General features: G+C 53.7%; 1 protein-coding gene across 7 annotated transcripts in view; it reads right to left on the bottom strand.

Moving 5' to 3' along the window:
- Positions 1-274: 274 nt before the first annotated feature.
- Positions 275-20,256, bottom strand: part of SFMBT2 (Scm like with four mbt domains 2) — a 193,387-nt gene continuing 173,405 nt past the window's right edge. For all 7 annotated transcript variants that reach the window (XM_021065007.2, XM_021065006.2, XM_084980991.1 and 4 more), the window contains 5 exons: positions 12,632-12,807; positions 10,688-10,854; positions 10,136-10,399; positions 9,314-9,442; positions 275-4,738 (listed from right to left, as the gene is read on the bottom strand). In XM_021065007.2, the coding sequence (XP_020920666.2) occupies positions 4,598-4,738; positions 9,314-9,442; positions 10,136-10,399; positions 10,688-10,854; positions 12,632-12,807 (877 nt within the window). In that variant the 3' untranslated portion in view covers positions 275-4,597. The remainder of the gene's footprint in view (positions 4,739-9,313; positions 9,443-10,135; positions 10,400-10,687; positions 10,855-12,631; positions 12,808-20,256) is intronic.

Raw genomic sequence — 20,256 nt, 5'->3', positions numbered from 1 at the left:
GTGCCAACCTTAAAAATAAAATGTAATAGGAGCGCCCGTCTTGGCTCAGGGGAAACGAATCCGAATAGGAACCACGAGGCTGCGGGTCCGATCCCTGGCTTTGCTCAGTGGGTTGAGGATCCAGCATTGTTGCTGTGACTGTGGCGCAGGCCAGCAGCTGTAGCTCCGGTTTGACCCCTAGCCTGGGAACCGCCATACGCTGCGGGTGCAGCCCTAAAAAGACAAAAGTAAGTAAAATGTAATGACCTTCCACACAAAGACACAACCGCCACCATAGAATTTATTTTTACTTTATTAACAACGTGGCTTACAACTTTTGTCAAGTAAAAAGGGTTTTTATCATTTAGAATAAAAATTAAAATATAACTCTGATATAGATTTTCGTTTATTTACATGAAAACATATATACAGAATACAATCTGACAGCAAACCAATGACATGCCCTTGGGTCCTGCAAGTCCCGAAAGTAAAAACACCAATTTTCCCCTTGGATGCACCAAAACATACACAAGCGCTGCATCAAATTCCAATACAAACTATTCAAACCGGAATATGCAAAACGGTGAAGGGGCTTTGGACTCTCACGACGAAGGGTAGTTCACGCTTCTCGATCTCATGCTAGCTCCCATTCTGAACAACTAATGAAAGGGTTATGTTTTCTGTCACTGAAAACCTTCTGTCTCCAACTTCCCACCCTCAGGTGGTTTTCAGCGAATGCCTGCACGCCCCTCTGACGCATCTCTTTGGTCCACCCGAAGCCCCGCTCTGCCTGGTGCTACAGGCTCCACCTGCAGGAATGCCCACCGGCACCAAACCCTAGCCCTTCACCACAAAACCCAGCAGATGGAGAAGGTGCAGCTCAGGAGACTGCGTTGTCATCGCGCATCTAAACCAGAGATGCCCAAGGCGGCACCACGGGTCAGGGCTTGGAATTTTTAGGTGATTTGAGTGGCTCCGATAAACAGCCCAACTGGATGTGATCCCACTGTGTTCGGGACACACGTAAATGAGCTCTGGCGATAAAAGCTACCGAGCCAACCAACTTAAAAATTCAACCGAGTGGAAAGCAAGCTCCAGAAACCTCTTCAACAGCAGAGAGAGTCAGGGCACCGTCATCACTGCTCGGCGAGCCTTCCCTTCCCCTGCTAGTTACTGCTCCGCAGACACCGGCAGCACGTCTGTCTCCCCAACAGTTTTCTTTTCCTTCACACTACACACACTTTAATTTACTATTTCCCCTTCATTCAAATAATTGCACACGGCGTCACAGCTTCCTAAGGACGGGAGGAGGGTAGGACTTGTGGGCTAGATTCACCATCCGAACCAAAAGCAACAATGATGCTCAAACCACGAAGACGTTAACACTACTGCCTTTATAGTTCTATCTACAGAAAGAAATCTAAACAGGCGTCCTATCAAAACAGTATGAGACCCCCTACAGTCCCCAAAGGGAGAACAGCCCTCAGAAAGGGACACTTGGTTTAAGATAAAAGGAAGATCTCAGAACTCGCCTGATACCAACACTCCAAATTCTATGACACAAATAAAGGAAACGGAGACCCGTCTTCAAAGGCTGATCAAAAGCAACCGTCCAGGGACGGGAGAGAGGGGCGGGTGGCGGGGTGGGGGGGCAGTGTTAAAGGTCAGAGTCACTTTAATTTATCGAGGAACAAACCAAAGCAAACCCAGGAAATCAGCTTTCAAATATGATCAAATAAGGCAAAGCAAACCTACGAGCCGTTCGGCTCCAACACGTCGAGGGGGTCAGACTTTGATCACACGAACCTCATCTGAAATGCGATGGTGAGACGCAGAGTTCGCCACGCTACGCAACTCCGCAGTGAAGGAGCTTGGCTTTTCGCTCTTGTCATTTTTGTTGAAGCAAAGAAGTCCTTCTGTGATGGCGGTCATCGCCCTGCTCTTTTTAGGTTTGTATTTTTGGGGCTGGGATAGTTTCTTCACATGGGACAAAGGCAGTCAAGAGGTCAGAGGTCACACTAACATAAGCTCCATTCGTTTTCTGGCGGGATGGAGTGACGGACCGTCTGCTTTTCCAGCGACACACAGTGTGCGGACGGCAGCGTCCGTCTGTCCGTCCGTCCTCGTGGCCGCGAGGGGGAGACGCGCTTCCCGGCCAGTTCCAGGAGGTAAGGAGCGCACGGTGTTTGCGGGGCCCAGGCAGGTGCACAGAGGAGAGGACCCTGGTCCCCAAGGGTTGTCAGAGAGACAGGCGGAGATGGGGACAAAGGGAGGCATCGCTGGCTGGAGGGTTTCCACCAAGAACCATGCGGCTCGGGGCCGTGCCGCGCGGAAGAGACAGACAGAGCAGCAACGGCAGGAGGACGCCCCTTGAGAACTGGCCCTTTTCTAAAACAGAAGCTGGTGAGGGCTGAACCCTCCCGAGAAATGAACGCCACCCGACACTCGTGTCACCGAATTCCCGCTCATCTGGAGGCACGTGGCCTCCAGCACGGAAACGTCCAAAGAACCTGAGTGGGAGGACGCTGGCGACACTCGGAGCAAAAGCATCTTCTTGGCCCTAAAATGCTTCCCGGCTCCCAGACGCACCCTTAGGACCTCGGCCAGAGCCGGGCCTCTCTCCTCTGCCTCGGCTGCAGCCGGCTCCCCGCCAGGCGTGTGCTGAGCGCGAGAGGGGACAGGGCTGGTCCCCCAAAGGGGCTGAGGGTACGGCAAGTCCCGGGCACCTGGTGCCCCGGGAAGAGGAAGCCTCCAGCCCCCAAGATCCCCTCACTTCTGTGAGGCACCTCCTCCTTCTCGGGCCGCCACCGCAAAGGGCACGAGGAGGTGACCCTCATTCTGAATGGACATCGGGCTGCAGCCCCCACAGCCCTTCATCCCCGTCCCGACGTCCCAGGTGCCACGGGGACAGCTCAGCCTGAAAAGGCCACAGTGAGGGATCACGAAGGAATCGGCGGCGGGACGATGCCAGACCGTGAAGAGGACGACCTTTCCAACTGCTTGGCAGAGCTGAGCGCCACGGGACTGGGCGTTTAAGGCCAAAAGCATGTGGCTGAGAAGGCAGGGGTGGGGGACCCCGGGGGTGGGGGGAACTTGGGCTTAGAAGAGAAATCAGACCACAGGCCAGGCCTGAATCCCCACGGGCCTTCCTGTCGGCCCAGGACAGGACGCTGGTGCCCCGCAGAGGTGCCCAGGCAGGGCCATGTGCCCAGCATTTAAGCCTGTCGGGTCGGCCACGGGGAGACCCCGGCCTCAGCTGCCAAGTGTGCGTCCCTCCCGTCTCATCTCTCACAGCCACAGAGCATCGACAAAGCTCAGCACGAGCGACCGAGCTTCTCGAGATGGGACACAACCAGGCTCTGATGTCGCAGGAGCGTGAGCCGCTCACTAGCCGGCCAGGATTGCATTAATGGGGATGCTGAGATTCTCATCAAAGAGAAAAGGGCAAAGTAATCATGTCAAAAAGCAGGGAAGGGTGTGTGGCCCCACTTTTCCCGCCCACGCTGGACAGCGTGGAGGCTGCGCTTCCTCGGCTAAGTTTAAAAAACATCTGAGCAACTAGCCCATAGAATGCAGTTGGCTGCTTGGGTTTGAAAGAACATCCTGGATCCCTGCCGGGTGTCCCCAGAGGTGTCCCCAGACGTGTCCTCAGACACAAAGGCCTGCCGGTTCCCAGAGCCATCGGTGTCTCTGCAAGTGGCTGAAGGGACTTGATGAAAACTGCCTGAGAAACGTCCCACTCAACCTCGAAGCCAGCGTGAGCCGCAGGAATCACACGGCCGCCGTCCTCAGCTTTCCCACTTTGGCCGCTCCGACTCATCCCTGACAGCACGAGCAGGATGGGGACAAGGGGACAGCTGTCCCCTGCAGGGACCCCTCGAAGGAGATGGGCTGGTGTAAACAGCTTCCCTTGGGTCCCTTCCCACTCGTGCCTCCGGAATGAAGCTCTGCCTTCAATTTACAACTCAACAGGCCCAAGAGACTAAAGGAGAGCCACCCCCCCCCAAAACTGGTCGCAGTTAAATCAGAGCTTGAGATCTCGGAGGTTCCATAAAGGACACCTCTGGGCAGACGTTCTGGACGCCACCACCCAGGGAGCTGTCCCTGGAGTGACACTGCCTCCCTCCACGCCCAAACAGGCAGTGGCCTTCCTGTGCCAACTGCCATCCTGCAACAACACCTTGGGCTGTGGGAGCAACGAGCTGCCACCAGATCAAACCGTGGTGACAGCCACACCTGAAAGAAACATCTGTGAACAATTCTAGCAAAACCACCCACGAGGCTGCCTCCTGGGTCACAACTGAAAAGACATCACCTGCATCTCAGTTTCCAAAGAAACCGGGTCTTGGTTCAGGAAGGCGCGTTCCAGGCAGCTGTCCGCTTGGTGGTGGGAGCCTCTCAGGATGCGCGCTTTGTTCACAGCCTCCAGGGGCCATTGTGGGGGGCTGGGGGCTTTGGAGACTTGGAGCCGGCTGGGGGACGGGGCGGGGCGGGGGGGGTGGCTCGCGCGTCTCGCCTTGTGGGGACGCTCTGAGGCAGCCGCCTCACGTCCGGGGAAAGGGCCGTTTCAGTCCTGGAGACCTCCTGAGACACGGCGTCCCCGAGCAGCAGCGGGGCGTCAGTTGGCGTACTGGGCGTAGAAGGCCACTCTGACCCTCTCGATCTGGTGGCACAGCTTGACGGCGGGGCCCAGCTTCAGCTCCATGCACTCCTGCACCGTGGGGAGGGTCAGCAAGAGGAGCGCCTGCCCGTCGATGTCCTGAGGGAACACAGAGCCCGTTAGAGCCAACGCGGGGACAGCGCGCACGGGGACACGTGGGCCACGGCGGGCTTCGCCCCAGCACCGGGGTGGCCCTCGTCCCCTCTGAGCCTGGAGAGCGCCGGCCGAGAGTGGGACCTGGCATGACAGCTGTCCAGGCTGTTGGTTAGTGACGTCTTTCCACTAAAAGCATTTTGGCTTCGGGGAAACTCACCAGCTGGAGCTGGAGGGGACGAAGAGCTGGATCGCGTGAGCTGAGCCGTGGCGGCAAGGCTCCCCGAAGCCCACGGCCTCTCCCAGGGAGGCCCCCCGGCCCCTCCCGCCTGGGCTCTCCTTTCCTCCCCCTGCGCTGCCCTGACTTAGCTGAGCATGAGCTGACAGTTCCCTATCAGAAGGGGCAGAAGATGCCAAGCACACAGCACATCCCTCCATGGAGGACACACGGACTGAACACGTGTGCAGTGTGCTGTGCGTGCATGCACGTGCTCTCTCTCTCGCTCTTTCTCACACACACACACACACACACACACACACACACACACACACACACGCCTCCATTTACAACCTGAGTCCCCCGAACAAGGACCGTGCAGTCTGCTTCCTGTGCGGGCTTGTTCAGCTCCCCTCCGTCCACACACGGGGCCCCCGCACGACACTGGGATAGTCACTCCGAGACTCAGGCTGCATTCGCAGGAGAAAGCAGAGCACAAAGGCTCACCCCAGAGCTTTATGATCGCCCACTGGGGCTGCTTCGTCTCCTGCCCCACTTGCCTCCCGTAAGAATCGGGTGCATTTACCGAGACGTGGTTTGAGTGGTTACCGAGTGTCCCAGCAACCCCGCTCCCCCTTCGCCCAGAAGGCCCTTGTGTTCCAAGGAAACAAACGAGGCTCCAAGAGGCTGCAGGCCCGAGGTGACAATAAAGGCTGGGGGTGGAACAGGAGCGGAAGCTGAAATCGGCAGGCACCCCAGACTCCACCACGTGGAGAAACAGCCTCCCCCACCACCGACGGGGGCTCTGAGAGTCTCAGAGACAGCAGCCACGCCACTGACACGGGCATGTATCTCAGATATCACAGATCAATGAGTTTCACATAAGCAGCTCATTTTCTTCAACTTAGTGTTTCGCTGTCGTGAAAGCATCTAAAGCAAAAAACCAAAATGGGCATAACTGTTCCTGCGGGAAGACCAGTGCTGAGGGGAAGCATCTTTATCGCAGGATCAGTTTCAAAACCACCTTGATACACTGTTATCCTCCAATACCTCCGTAGCAATAAAAATTTAGAATTAACTTTAAAAAGTATCAGTGCAAGTGCAAGGTATTACTCTTAAACCACGGACAGGCCTGGGCTGTGCTGTGTGCAACTCTAAGCCGTTTCTCACCCGAGACTCAGACTCAACCTCATCAAACCACAAAGTGAGCAGAGCAGCTCGGAGGACACCCTGAAAGTGGGAGATAAACTCATAAAAAATTCCAGGGGCTCTAATTACACACCCCCCTTTCTCTATCATGCTTTTACATATGGTTTTCCAGTTTCTTTTCACGTGCCACCTACAAGGCCATGGCGCAAATATGCACATCCCCCTGGCCTGGGGCCTCCTAGCCGACTCCACTTTCAGAGCCAAATCCACATATACCGGATCCACAGTAGACAGAGAGAGCAGAGGCCAGCAGAGCCGGCTGGTCTAACCTAGATCACAAAGCGACAGCAGTGGTTTTCTGAAAGCAAACTTTGGGGGGAAAATGGTAGCTCTACTCTTCACACCCACGCCGGTCAGGATGGCTAATCCTTGGACACACGGATTAATCACAATTGAAAATCAGCCCTAAAATATTTGAATAGCTCTCCATAGACAATTTCAGTAAAGACAGTCGCCCTATGCAGGCGCCACATTTAGGTGGAGGCTCTCAGTCACTTATTCACTCAACAAACACACATAGAGCTCCTACTAAGCACTGGGCCACCCTGAAGGCCTCTGAAGACATCAAATTGAACAAAACAAAGACTCCCACCCTGGAGACTCTAGGAACCTTAAGGGAGGCAGACAAACGGACCCTCTGATACAGGGAACTTGGGTTCGAGGAAGCCAAGGAAGGCTTCTGAGATGAGGTGATGCCTGAACTCAGACCTCAGGGACCAGCGGGAGGCATTAAAGTGAGGACAGCCTTACAGAACACAAGCGGCTCAGGAGAGCATGGAATTCAAGGAACATGGGGGACACTGAAGACGGAACCGAGATGGCCCCTTAGGGAAGGCAGAACCTATTCCAGGGTGTGCAGTAAGAAGTCACAGAAAGACTATAAGCGGGTAAGTGACTTCGTCAGACTGGAGTGTCTCAACCTAATACTGGCTGCAGTGAATCCGAATGAATGAAGAGGCAGGCGGGGAAGGTACGAGGCGGGAGGTCAGCACATTTATCAGGAGAGAGCAAGGCTGAGCCTCCCCAAGAGAGGTCACTGGCCAAAGTGGGATGCCACCTGTCGGATTCGTTAAAGCAAAGAGTCTAAACGTCGGTTAAACCTGCAACTACCCTGAAATTTCTTTATTAGAAGTAAACCACTAATTTGGGTAGTTCGCTAATTGTATGGCTCTGATTCCTGAAAGGTGAATAAATAGGAAAATTCTTACTTAAGAGTCTCGTGCTTTTTACAGACATGCAGCGTATTCCTGTATAATGTACACGTTTGCAGCATGAAATTACAGAGCCTGGTTTTTTTTTAAGCAGTTGCTCTAACATGTCAGAATTAAAAGGCATATATTCTGGTAACGGGAAGTTCGTAATTTTTGTAAATGCTCCTGGTGATGATAAAAAGTCTCTGAATTCACAGCTTGGAATCCAGGGAGGGACTGCGCGAGGCCGAGATTCTGCACATCGCCCTTCTCCCGCGTGCTGGCGCATGGACCCCCTAGCCCCTCCCAGGTCCCCTAAAAACTCACATGAAACCTGGAGGGACCCACTGGAGACCTCACCAAATCTGAGCTGTGGCACTTGGGCCCAAAGGTGACAGGACAAATCAGGAACTGAAAGTCTGATTGAACCAAAACCCCCGCAAGTGCCTGAGGACTTCAGGCAGCCCCACCGGTAAGAGCCGTTTACTACAACAGCTGAAATGGCCTAACCTGGAACTTAAGATGAAACAGAAACAAGGCAACTATTGATTAAATTCGACCTATTTTTCCCCCCACAAGAGTTAAGTAAGCAGGTAGGTAGGGTCAAGTTTTCAAGCGACGTGCAAAGATGCTCCTTGTTGATTCTAGAAAGTTGTCAGGTGTCGGTAGGGTTCCCCCTGCTCAGACGCCTTAGCTTGGGAAGGCGTGAAACTTCCCAAGATGTTAAAAACAGGGATTAAGGAGTTGCTGCCGCTGCACAACGAGCTGAGCCACCACTCCCTTGTTCAGTGCCCTTGCCCGCGTCTACAGAAGGGGGTCAGCAGAGGATGACGGCTTGGAAGGCTAAGCGCTGCTCTCCCCGGGAGAGCCGGGAACCACATTCATTTGCTTTGCACAAGCAGTAAGAGACAAAGTCTTGTAAAACGATGCAAGAGAGCAGCAAACTGAGCAAACGGGGCAGAGCAAGTCACAGGCTTCCACGTCAACTGTGTGTGGGGGGCCCGGTGAGAAGCGGGCAAGGGGACTGTTTAGAGCGGCGACTTGTTTTCACATGAATTTAAGGAAAAATGTAAATAAAACCCCTCCTTTTTTATGGTGCATCAGAGTATTTCTTATGCGTTAGCATATTTATAGTCATTTTACTTGCTAGGTTAACATTTTGAAGAAATAGATTGTATCAACTGTTTCCGCATTTATCCACCATTGAACACGGAACCTAACACCCAGGCTTTAAAGTAATTTACAGAGAAAGAAATGAAGCAAGGAAGCCGTCAGGAAAGCGGCATGAGGGCGCACACGATGGCCCGAGGGCGCCTGCCTCTGTGAAGGTCAAGCGGACAGACCTTTCCTCCTTCTCCAGAGAAGGAAGAGCCTGGCGGTTGGAAGACCAGCACAGGAAGACGCCGAAGGCAGAAAGAAGGCGGACCAGCCAGGGGCTGTGGGAACCAGCCTACAACGTGCTGGCCAGCTCTTTGGCTTTATTTGTTTGCCAGTCTATGATTTTTATTGCCAAACACACTGGCAGCCCAGAAATGCCATTGTCGTGAAGGAAAAGAGGCCCAACGGAAGCCTGCTCTCTACTGGACGGGTAGCTAGGGAGACAAAACCTTTCTAATGCTGACTGCTCCACTGCAGGGCAAAGGGCCACCCCACTTAGGCCGGTAAGGGCCGAGGGAGGAGCCCTGAGCTCCAGCCTGGCCAGGCTGTGTGAGACACCCTGCCCCCGTTGCCACCACCGCCTACTAGGGGTATGTGCCGAGGCCCGGTAGAGACCAGAGCTCCCATCTCTGCTGGACAGCAAAGATCCCCCAAGGGGATGTCCGTGGGGACCCTGTCTGGAGTCCAGGTCTTCTCCTCCCCCGCTGGCCCTCCCCGGTGACCCGGAACCCCCTCCCCTGCCACAGCCAAGACCCAGGAGGCCAGCTGGCCCAGACGGTCGGGAGGCTGAGAACAGAACCACTGTACCTGCTCCTGAAATATTTTGGCCAAGGGCGCACAGTCCGTCAGCTTGATGAACCTCACCACGTCTGTCACCGTCCACTCCAACGGGTTGCTCTCCAGGACCAGTCTCTCCTCCTCCTCTTGCTTCGTCTCCTGCAGAGGGGAGGGAAGCAGGAGGTCGTTTTGTCCCTTTCCCGACGGCGGGATCCTCTCTGGGCCCTGCCAGGCTTCCTGGACGGCACTCGGCCTCCTCACCAGGCACCCGCACAGGCGCCAAGGCGGCCGGGGTCCAGGGACACTCTTAGCGACTCATCTGGGTTATGGCTTTACTCCAACGAATTGTGTGCTTTTAGGGGTAAAAGTTAAAAATAAGGCGGCACGGGTGATGGCGCAGGTGCCCCCCCACGTTCAGGGGCTCTGAAGCCGGCCCAGCGCGAGGCACCTCTGATGCAGAGCGGGGGCAGGAGCCAGCGCATGCGCGAGAGGCCCTCTGCCCCCGTTCGCGGGCCACCCACCTTCCAGCCGAGCGTGTCACACGTGGGCTCGGGGGAACCCGGTGCCCCGACTGCCTGTGTTACAGCATCACAAGGTCTCCTACGAAGGGAAAGCCTAGACCTCAACGAAACCTCGACTGGAATCAGGTCTGAAAACCTTGCAGAAAAAGCAGCACACACCACCCCCCCGCCCCCCCATCCGGAGGCTCCCGCTCCCGCTCCATGGGAGGCGCAGTGGGCAAGACCTCTGGGCCCAACTTCAGAGCTAGGCTGGAGCGGCTGCCTGCGCTTCTCCTAAACAGGGGTCCCCACTGGGGCAGCACAGGGCCAGCTCGGGTGGCCCAGGCTTTACCTCCGCCGCCTCCTGGCTGGCTGTCGGGCCCCCGGGGGCCCCCTCGGTGCCGGGCGCAGCCTGCGCCCTCCGGCCCCTCCGCGTCCTCTCCACGGGCACGTGGCGCTCGGGCTCGGAGCCGCTTCTCAGGGTGACAGCCCTGCGGGGCCGGGCAGGGGGCACCTCGGCCGAGGACGTGTCCGTCTGGTCGTCCCGGAGCTCCGAGCCCGTCTCCTCACTCCCGGTGTCATCGTCCATGGCATCTGCGTCCTCCTCTTCGCTTTCCTAGGAAGACGGAGGATGCGCTGGGACGCAGGGGCCTGTTCCTTCCCGCCCGGGAGCCCGCACGAAGCCCTTGGTGAGATCTGCCCAAAGAGGCCACGACCCCAACCGCGGTGCCAACTGCAGCCCCTTCGCAGCCAGAGACGCTGCAACGTTCAATGTTCGACAAACAAGGAGGGGTCCTGGTAGTTCACTGTCTAACCCTTCGGGCTCGAACTTCAGCCTCGGCCTGGGTTCAAAGCCAGGGCCCCGCTTCCCCATCAGAGGTTGAAGCTTTTAAGGAGACCCTACCTCCCCGGAGCCTGCCACGAAGTCCACGGTCGACGACCTCCGTTTCTTCTGCACAAAAATGGATTTTCGCCGTTTCCTGCGTCTGGCGGGCTTGGGGTGTCCGCTTTCAACCGTACTTTCCCCGATTGGGGGCTTAACGATCTTCTTTCTCTTGCCATAATAGTAAGCTACAGGGAGAGAGGCATTGGAAACGTCAGAAGGTGACACCGAGGGACATAGGTGCACAGAAGGGAGGGAGATGGGGAGGAGGGAGAGAGAGAGAGGGAGGGAGAGGGAAGGAGAGACAGCAGCCTCCCTCTGAGTCCATGGAACCTTCACTCACATTCCTCAGGACCTGGTTCTGAGCAAACAGCTCCAGCAGAGAGAGGAGCCCTGCCTCCGACGCCCTCTCCTCTCCTTTACCGGGGGTCACAGACAGAACCGGGTTGCTCCCCCTCCCCCACTCAGATGGGTAACTCTGAGCCCCCAGTGCCCCTGTATCTGGGTCCTTAGGGAGGTGGCTGTGGTTGGCGAGGTCATGAGGTGAGGCCCTGAGGTCCTGATAGGACGAGGAAGGGACACTGGGAACGCAGAGGGATGACCCCGTGAGGAGAGAAGGGAGAGGCCCCAGGAGACATCAACCTGCCGTCACCCCGACTGGGACGTGTGGCCTCGAGAACTGGGAGAAATGAGCGCCTGCGCTTTCAGCCCCCCTGTGGTCCTTGGCTCTGGCGACTCGCGCAGACTAGGCAGTGAGCCGAGCGAGCTGACCGTTACCACAGGAGCTTCTCCGGCCCCTTCCTTGTCCCCAGCGCTGCTCACAGTGGTGGCGATCGCTGCCCCAGGAGGTGCTCTGCCCGCTGCCCCCAGGTCTCAATCTTCAAGAGCCAGCAAGCGCGGCCAGCACCCACTGGCGGGTCCCTGTCACGAAGGACTAGCCCGTCTCTCCATCTGACCGAGGGCACATGGGCCCCACTGATGAGGCGTCCTTCTCCTTTTCAAACAGAGCCCTCACCTGTTACACGGACACGTGCTTCATCCTCTCCTTGCTCGCCGGAGACGTTTATTGCCTCTGAATTCAACACCAGAGACAGGTGTCTGCGTTAACACGTACGGGGCAAGCTAAGCAATTCTTCACCAACTTTTAATGATGACGTACTTTATAAACTGAATGTATGACAAACTCATTAACACCTGCCAGGGACCCCGTGTTCAATGATGATCGAGACGCTGCTTCGTTAACCAAAGCCTCCACCATCCCCTCTGGGGCTCCCGTGACCCCATAAACAACCAGATGCACCAAAGGAACCTTCTTCATGGCTGGAGGCATCCAAAAGAAAGCACCAAACACACCGCTCTTAGCTGACAGCGGCCACCTCCCACCTGCGGTGACAGTTTCCAGGCTGCTGGACCTTAGAGCTACGTCGCCTGGCCTCCCATCTCAATTTCCTCACATGCAAAGTGACCACGTAGCGGAGGCGTCTTTCGGGACTAAAACCCTCTATTTTCGGTGCCTCCGTCTTGACTCTGGCCCACGAGGATGGCCCTGAGACCTGCCCGGAAAGCCCACGGGCTTCCTGCACAGGCACTCATCCGTTCCTTCCTGACCCCGACAGAGAACCAGCAAGCCGGCGTGGGGTCTTCCAGGAGTGTGGCCCCGGTAACACTGGAAACAGGACAGCGTGTCAAGACACAAAGTCACAAGTCACAAAGGCAGTCCGGCCCCTCTAGAGAGCTGCTTCCACAGCAGCCGGATGCCTCCTCGATTTATACGACGGCCTGTTTTTAACTGACGCCACCCCTTCCTCATTCTAGGAGAGACCCACAGAAGGAGCGAGCGAGCCAACCGCAGAGACCTCCCCTGTGGCAATTGCTGTGAGAAGCCAGTCGAAAGACCCGTTAAAAGAAAACCAGGGCACCAACTCCGTCCCCAAGACCAGCGCCCCTCTCAGGGCCTGCACTTACTGTATTTGGTTTTGGTGTGAATGGAGCAGTTCTCCGGGCAGTTTTCAGAAACCAGCACAGGACTGAACAAGTTGGGGCAGCATTCGAGCTTGGCACAGACGCGGCGGCAGAAATCGGCGACTTGGTCCGACGTTCGGACGATCTTGGCCACGGCCCTGTACGTTTTCCCTCTGTACCTAGAAGCGAAGGAGGGCCAGTGAGGGCGCGGTCGCACGCTTCCCTCGGACCTGGTCTGTACGGTGGATTCCAAAGCAGCCGCAGCCCGGTGTCGCTAACGACCCGGCGGGCCGGGTGTGCTTTCCGTGGTATCTGCTTTCCTTGGTCCTTGTGACCTCGCAAAAGGAATTTTAAAGAAATGCCACGGACATTTAAAATTTTAAAGAATTTTAAAGAAACGTCACGGACCATGCATGGGGTAACTGCGCTAAAGCAGGATCCTGAAAGAGAGGTTGTCGCTTGGCAGAGTCTCACCGAGGTGTGTGTAATTGAAGGCCCCTCCAGAATGTTTCTGGCGTCCAACCATCGTCACGGGATGGTCATTGCTATTGAAGGAAAAAACCCTCCCTCCTGCATAAAAAAAACTGCACACAGTGGAGTCACCACTGCCAAACTAGAAGCCGGATCTTCTGGAAAGCAGATTGGATGGGTTTCCTGTTTTAAAAATAGGTACTGCGGCCTCACCCAAATGCTGCTGGTTAATAATGACGCAGACCACGCTGGCTGAAGAGGTGAGCTCTTGGAAATGGGTTTGAAGCACCTTTCAGTACAGTTTTAGAAACTATCATGGGTACAAAACAATGACGCATGCCGCAGTTGGCAAGAGATCACGGGTCTTTATTCAGCTCACAGCTCCCCACGCCTGCAGTCCACTGCAACGAGGACACCTCAGCAGAGCTGGCCTGTTAAGCTATGTGCCCCTTTACTTTCCAAGTCAAGATCCTGAACAGGGTAGTTTATTTTCCAGAAAAACCGCATGTCGTGGTCGCTGTGGCTGAGAACACGTGTGTCAGTTTTTGGAAAAACGAGGCAAAATCGAGAGAGAAAGAACCAAGAAAAGCTGGCCTTGTGGGTTCCCACTCAGCAGCACCAGCCTGCGCTTTCAGATGCCTGAATACAGATGTTCCCCGACTTCCGACGGGGGGCACGTCCCATTGAACCCAACTTAAGGTGAACGTATCCTAGATCAAAAAGGCACGTAACGTACCCAACTCAGAGCTTCGCCTGGCCCACCCTGGATGTGCCAGAACCCTTACATTAGCCTGTGGCTGGGCAGACCCATCGCATGCAGCCTACTGTACAGTGCAGTGTGGACTGTCTCGTGTGGCTCGCTGGCCACCGCAAGGGAAAAACAGAAGGGCTGGGTGGGCCCCGAATGGCTGTAAGCTCACCCTCGGGATCCCAGGGCTGACGGGAGCTGAGGCTGCTGCCAGCAGAGACCACAGGTCAGCCCAGGGCAGGATCAGAACTCACACTGCAAGTGCAGTTTCTGTGGAACGCCTGTCTCTTTCACACCATCAAGAAGCTGAAAAATCGGAAGTCGGGGACGGCCTGTCTCCAGCGGTCAAGCCCAGAACCGCGAGGGGACGATAGGCAGCACGTGCGGCGAGGAGGGCCGGGCGAGGAGGTGCTCCTTTGCGCAATCTGCGAGTTAAAGACGGCCCTCAGAGGAGCCCTTTATTCCCCCAGCACTTGTGGCTCCTTCTCCCGTGGCATCGGCATCCTGGAGGTTCTAGAGAAATCTGGGTGTGAGGATGTAATCTCGTCACGCAAGGAGAGGCTGAGCTGACACCAGGGGCGAAGGCGCGCTCTGACGAGGACAGGAGGGCGGAGGGCAGCAGAGGGACCAGGAGGACCGCGTCCCTGCTGTCAACGGGGGCCCACCCAGAGCCCCGGAGCGCACAGGAAGACGACAGCCAGAGGAAGATGCTTAAGATTCCACGGAGGCAGGGAGTTCCCTTTGTGGTGCAGCGGAAACGAACCTGGCTAGTATCCAGGAGGACACGGGTTCGATCCCTGACCCCGCTCAGTGGGTTAAGGATCCGGCATTAAGGTGTGGTGTGGGTCACAGATTCAGCTTGGATCTGGCCTTACTGTGGTGTAGGTCACAGACGTGGCTCAGATCCCGAGTTGCTGTGGCTGTGGTGCGGGCCGGCAGCTGCGGCTCTGATTCAACCCCTAGCCTGGGAACCTCCATACGCTGTGGGTGGGACCCTAAAAAAAAAAGAAAGAAAAATTCAGCAGTTGTAGAAGAAGCTTTCTTGGAGATTTTCTTATGTGATTAAAAGCAGAAAACATCTGAGAAAAAGAACATCCATAAATTCCCTCTTTGGGGCAGCTTCTAAATCCCAGGGGTAAACCCACCATAAATCCCCTCTTGGAGGAGTGTCACGGCCATAAAGAAGACAGAAAACCCACCCACGCCTGCATAAGCCAACCATCACAAACTTTCCTACCTCCCAGTCTTTATCCTAAAAATTGTTTTGTCTTTCCCAAAGAAACCTATTTGTTCTCCCCTAGAGGCTCTTCTCCCCACTCCCCTCCCCAACCTACGTTAGGAATGACTTAGCCATAAACCCCAGATCCTAACCGCCCCGTTAAGTCACTCATCTCCGAGCACTCCTGCGTGGGCGTGCATTGCACCCGTAAAGAAACGGTCTTTTGTCCGTTTAATCTGCAGGTCCCCGGGTACTGAACCCGAGAGGGTAGAAAAAGGGCTGTTCCTCCCTGACATCAGTAAGGAGGTGTGAATAGCCTTCCAACAACTTCCTGCCCACCCACGTAGGGATTTATGTCCACGAGGGAGTGCCTGTGGCAGGGCGGAGGGAGACAGATGAAGACGAGAGGCAGGAGTGCTGGGAAACAATCTCTTCTCTGTCGCCGGTTGAGGGTGGAGAAGAATCAAAACGGATCTTGAGTCAAACAGAAACACAGAAGAGTTCCCACCACGGTACAGATTCAATGGGCTGTCACAATGGGCTAAGGACCTGGGGTTGCTGCAGGTGTGGCGTAGGTCACAGCTGCAGCTCAGATTCGATCCCTGGCCCGGCAACTTCCATATGCTGTGGGTGCAGCCATAGCAGAAAAAAAAGAAAGCGGACAGGAAAAAAATACAGAGAAAACCAACAGTGGTCTAACCACCCATTTGTGACAGAGATCGTCCCAGCAGGGTGTCTCCAGTTTGGCCTAAGACGTACCATTCATCTTCCAAGTGATCAGTATCAGGACCTTTTAAAAAATCTTGTAATGCGGGATTTACTTGTGACTGGGCTACGGCGAGAGTGGAAGACAAGGTTCCAGTCTATGAAGCTGAACTCACAACCTCCAATATTTAAGGACGCATTCAAAGGCGGGGAAGAAAAAAAAAAAGTGGTAACCCTGAGAACGCTACAGAAATAGGGATGCTTTGCGTGCTGGGAGAAAAGTCACTCTCTCGTGAGCAGTAGTAAGAGACGGCCCTGGTTTTTCTCAAATCGAAGCTCTTCCTTCAATGGTCCCATCTTCTTCATCGAGAATTAGGATCCACGCAATACTAGTCTTCAGCCTTGGGACACTCAGCTCCTCGGAAATGTCTCCTCTTTCTAATCGCTGCATTTCAGGCTCATGGGACCTCGTGTGATAAATGGGGTGTGTGTTTACTTTAAGAAAGACCACTTGTAATTCAGAACATCCTCAACTGGTGTGTGTGTGTGTGTGTGTGTGTGTGTGTGTGTGTGTGTGAGAGAGAGAGAGAGAGAGGGAGAACCAGACCCTTCAGGCTCCTGATCTGAATGCATGCAAGTGCACAGAGAAATTCAGTCTTCTCTTCATGAGCTGGTTTGCCTGCTCGCTTGACATAATGTTTACAGTAAACATTTTCGGGAGAGCAAATTTCACAAATCTGAGCAAGATAAAAATGAACGGATGAACACACACACTTTTTTTCAGTGCAGAGTCCCTCAGTTTGAGAACCTTTTTTCACATAAATCTCCTTTGGAGCCAAATATCACCTCCTACTGTTCCCAAAGTATGCGCATGAATAAATGCTCCCCGGAGGTAACATCAGGAAAACGTACAAAACTCATCATTGCTTGAGAAAGAAGAGACCAAAACGTCATTTCCACAGAGCTGAACGTGACCCACGGAAAGAGAACATTTGCCTTCACCTCCCTGCTTCCGCCTAAGTGACAACGAAACTGAATTCACTGGAAGTTTCATCAGGCTCTCTCCCCTTCAGCCAGTCTGAATCACTGTAACCAAAGACTGGGACAAGCTGTTCAACCTCCCCCTGGCTTTGATAAAGACTGGCACAAAAGCCACTCAAAGAAGAGTTAACAAGTCCCCCCGCCCCGCCCCAGGAAGATTCCGTTACACGTTGGAAAACATATTGAAGTGTCTCTAGTAGCACAGGGTTAGAAAGTCTTTTGAATCCCTCCAAGGTATAGCCAGGTACAGCCTGAATTCCTCCTCCCAGAATTCAGAATAATGCAGGTCAATTTAGTAGAAGGAACACGGCCCTTCTCCAGACGCACGGAGAGGGGCTCGGTGAGCGCCCACTCTTCCTCTGCGCAGAGCTGCTCCCGGTTTTGCCTCGGCTCCTGTTGAAACTCACGTATTCAAATACTTCAATCATTTGTTCTACAATAAAAGGTGCCACTGTTGCATAAAGAGGCAACAACTCCTGGATTTCCCGACGTGGCTCCGTGGGTTAAGAACCCCACTGGTATCCGTGAGGACGTGGGTTTGATCCCTGGCCTTGCTCAGTGGGTCAAGGATCCGGTATTGCTGTGAGCTGTGGTGCAGGCTGCAGAGGTGAGTTGGATCTGGTGTGGCTGTGGCCTCCGCTGCAGCTCTAATGCAACCCCTAGCCTGGGAACTTCCATAGTCCCCAGATGCAGATGAGGCCCTAAGAAGGAAAAAAAAGAAGCAATAGCCACCGAGGAACAAGAGCAGATGACAGCATTCCTCTTTCTTTTGTTTACGGGTCAGACCTTATCAATGTCAGCTCCACCCTCTCAAGTAAAGGGGTCTTTTCAGAAAAGGGGAAACAACCCCTTAAGAAACCCCAGATGCTACATCACAAAGTTCTACAGAGGATGGAGGGAGCTCACGCCCTTTCTTCCTGGGAATACTTTCTGATAGTAGTGTTCGAGGACCTCAGCCAAGGAGTTTCCGTCGTGGCTCAGCAGTAAAGAACCCGACTCGTCTCCATGAGGATGCAGGTTCGATCCCTGGCCTCACTCAGTGGGCGAAGGATCTGGCGTTGCCATGAACAGTGGGGTAGGTCACCGATGCGGCTTGGATCCTAAGCGGCTGTGGCTGTGGTGTAGGCTGGTGGCTGCAGCTCCAATTCGACCCCTACCCTGGGAACTTCCATCTGCCGCAGGTGTGGCCCTAGAAAAACAGACCCCAGCCAAGACAAGCGGTAGTCTATTCACCGCAGAAAACATTTCAGCCTTTCAGCAAAAGGGGAAGGAGTCAACTCTCTCTCCTCCCATTCGCACCAATGAAAACGTGAAAGTGGTCAGGATTAAAGCGTTGTCCTCTTACAGCCGGAGAGGTGAGGCTGCACGCGGTGTCGCGTAACGGGATGTTCCCGCTGACTGTAACTCTGTCCTCATTAGCAGCTGCTTTGAGATGCACCCACGATCCAGACACACGTTTTCTCATTACAAGTTGCTGTGTGACATTCTGCTCAGGAACTCGCTGTCATGTTTGATAGAATAGGTAATAAGTTGCCTTTACAATACGGCAGGGCTGGGTCGCGCCCTGTCTGTTTTGATTGTATCAGGCTGGCTTAATAAAAGCTCTGATGCACTTGCTAGGATGAAAATGGGTGTAAACAGTGCAAAATGAACTCTCCGTGTCACTTTGGGATCTGGCTTGCTTAGGGAGCAGGGGAAGTTTTAACGGAATTTAAGACTGCTGTATTTTTACAATTTCCACATCCTTAGGTGTATTTTGGGTGTATTTTCACAGAAACATTTTAAAACAAGAAGTAAGAAGGGTTTCTCTGTACAAACACTTGCCCAGGTTTTCCCACCACTACTAGTATGAAGCGACCTTACGAGAAAGTATTCTGGAGTTCCCGTTGTGGCTCAGGGGTTAGTGAACCTGACTAGCATCCATGAGGACACGGGTTTGACCCCAGGCCTCGCTCAGCAGGTTAAGGATCTGGCGTTGCATGCTGTGGTGTAGGTCACAGGCACGGCTCGGATCCATCGTTGCTGGGGCTGTGGTGTAGACCGGCAGCTGCAGCTCTGATGAGACCCCTAGCCTGGGAACGTCCATGTGCCACGAGTGTGGCACTAAAAAGAAAAAAGGACAAAAAAAAAAAAAAAAAAAGAGAGAGAGAGAGAGAAGGTATTTTTCTGTGGCTGGCGATCTCCAGTTTACATAAAGTAGAAAACTATGGACTACCAGATTGGGGAAAAAAAACCTTCTTTTATTTTTTTCTGGGCTACAGATGAAGCTCGTTCAAGTATCTCTTGGGAAAGAAGATAACGGTGGCATCCTCACTGACAGGACACGTCAAACACATCAGCATTCGCCCGAGTTACCTGTGTTCCCTGTAACCTGTGTGACTTGATGGAGCATCAGCAGCCCACAGACGGCTGGTATTGAATCTAAAATTACAGAGATGCTCAAAAAAGACACGAGCAAAGGCTGAGTGGATAGCTAACGATGAATGCCCAACAACTGTGAGTTTCTCAACATCTGCAACTGACTGGAGGAAAATAACCACTGGTCACACACGTGATCGGAGACACCTCAATTTTCACCACCAACAGGACAGGCACTTTCTCTCAAGCAGGGCTGAGCACACTCGAGCCATTGATAAGAAGGTGACCGTGGATTTTTTGGTCCTTTTCGGCCGCACCCATGGCATATAGAGGCTCTCAGGCCAGGGATCGAATCCAAGCTGCAGCTATGGCCTACGTCATAGGCTCCAGCACTGGATCCTTAACCTGCTCTGCCACAGAGGGACGTCCTCGTTCACTCTTTAAAACAGCATCGTTTTCTAACTGTTACCGTAAAGGCCGCGAGGGAACAATTATACAGGAAGTTGCCCAGACCTATTCTATTTGAAAAGAATAAGGAAATATTAAAAGCCCTCTCAAACCACCAAAGCAATTATTAAACATAGAATTATCTTGAGAAACGGGTCTTTTTCCATCTGCCTCGTAAACACCGAGCCCGTGGGTGTTCTCAGTTTCGCAATGCAAGAAACTTAAAAGCAAGGCAAAACATCACCTTTCCAATTAGCCAGTTTCCAGAGAAAATAAGTGACCCACCACATGTCTACCCACAGCCCGTGAGGTACTGGTTCTTTCTGTTTTTAAAAACTGTCACAACTTAGAATAGATTTACAAGGAGATCCTGCTGAATAGCATTGAGAACTTTGTCTAGATACTCATGTTGCAACAGAACAAAGGGTGGAGGAAAAAATGTAATTGTAATGTATACATGTAAGGATAACCTGACCCCCTTGCTGTACAGTGGGAAAATAAAAAAAAAAAAAAAAAAAAACTGTCAGCTCTCCGAGGGAGGAACATTTACATCTGGCATAAACGCTGCAGTATCAAATACGAAGATCTGTGAAGTGAAAAATGTATAATCATGACAGGGGAAATCCTTTATATACATGC

This window comes from Sus scrofa, chromosome 10 (assembly GCF_054392235.1).
Source record: "Sus scrofa isolate SSC_HxYL_T2T_F1_AM1 chromosome 10, Sscrofa_HxYL_maternal_Yorkshire_Landrace_v2.0, whole genome shotgun sequence".
In the NCBI taxonomy this organism is placed as follows: Eukaryota; Metazoa; Chordata; class Mammalia; order Artiodactyla; family Suidae; genus Sus; species Sus scrofa.
Note: the sequence above shows the minus strand (reverse complement) of the source record. Positions and strands in the feature narration are given on the sequence as shown.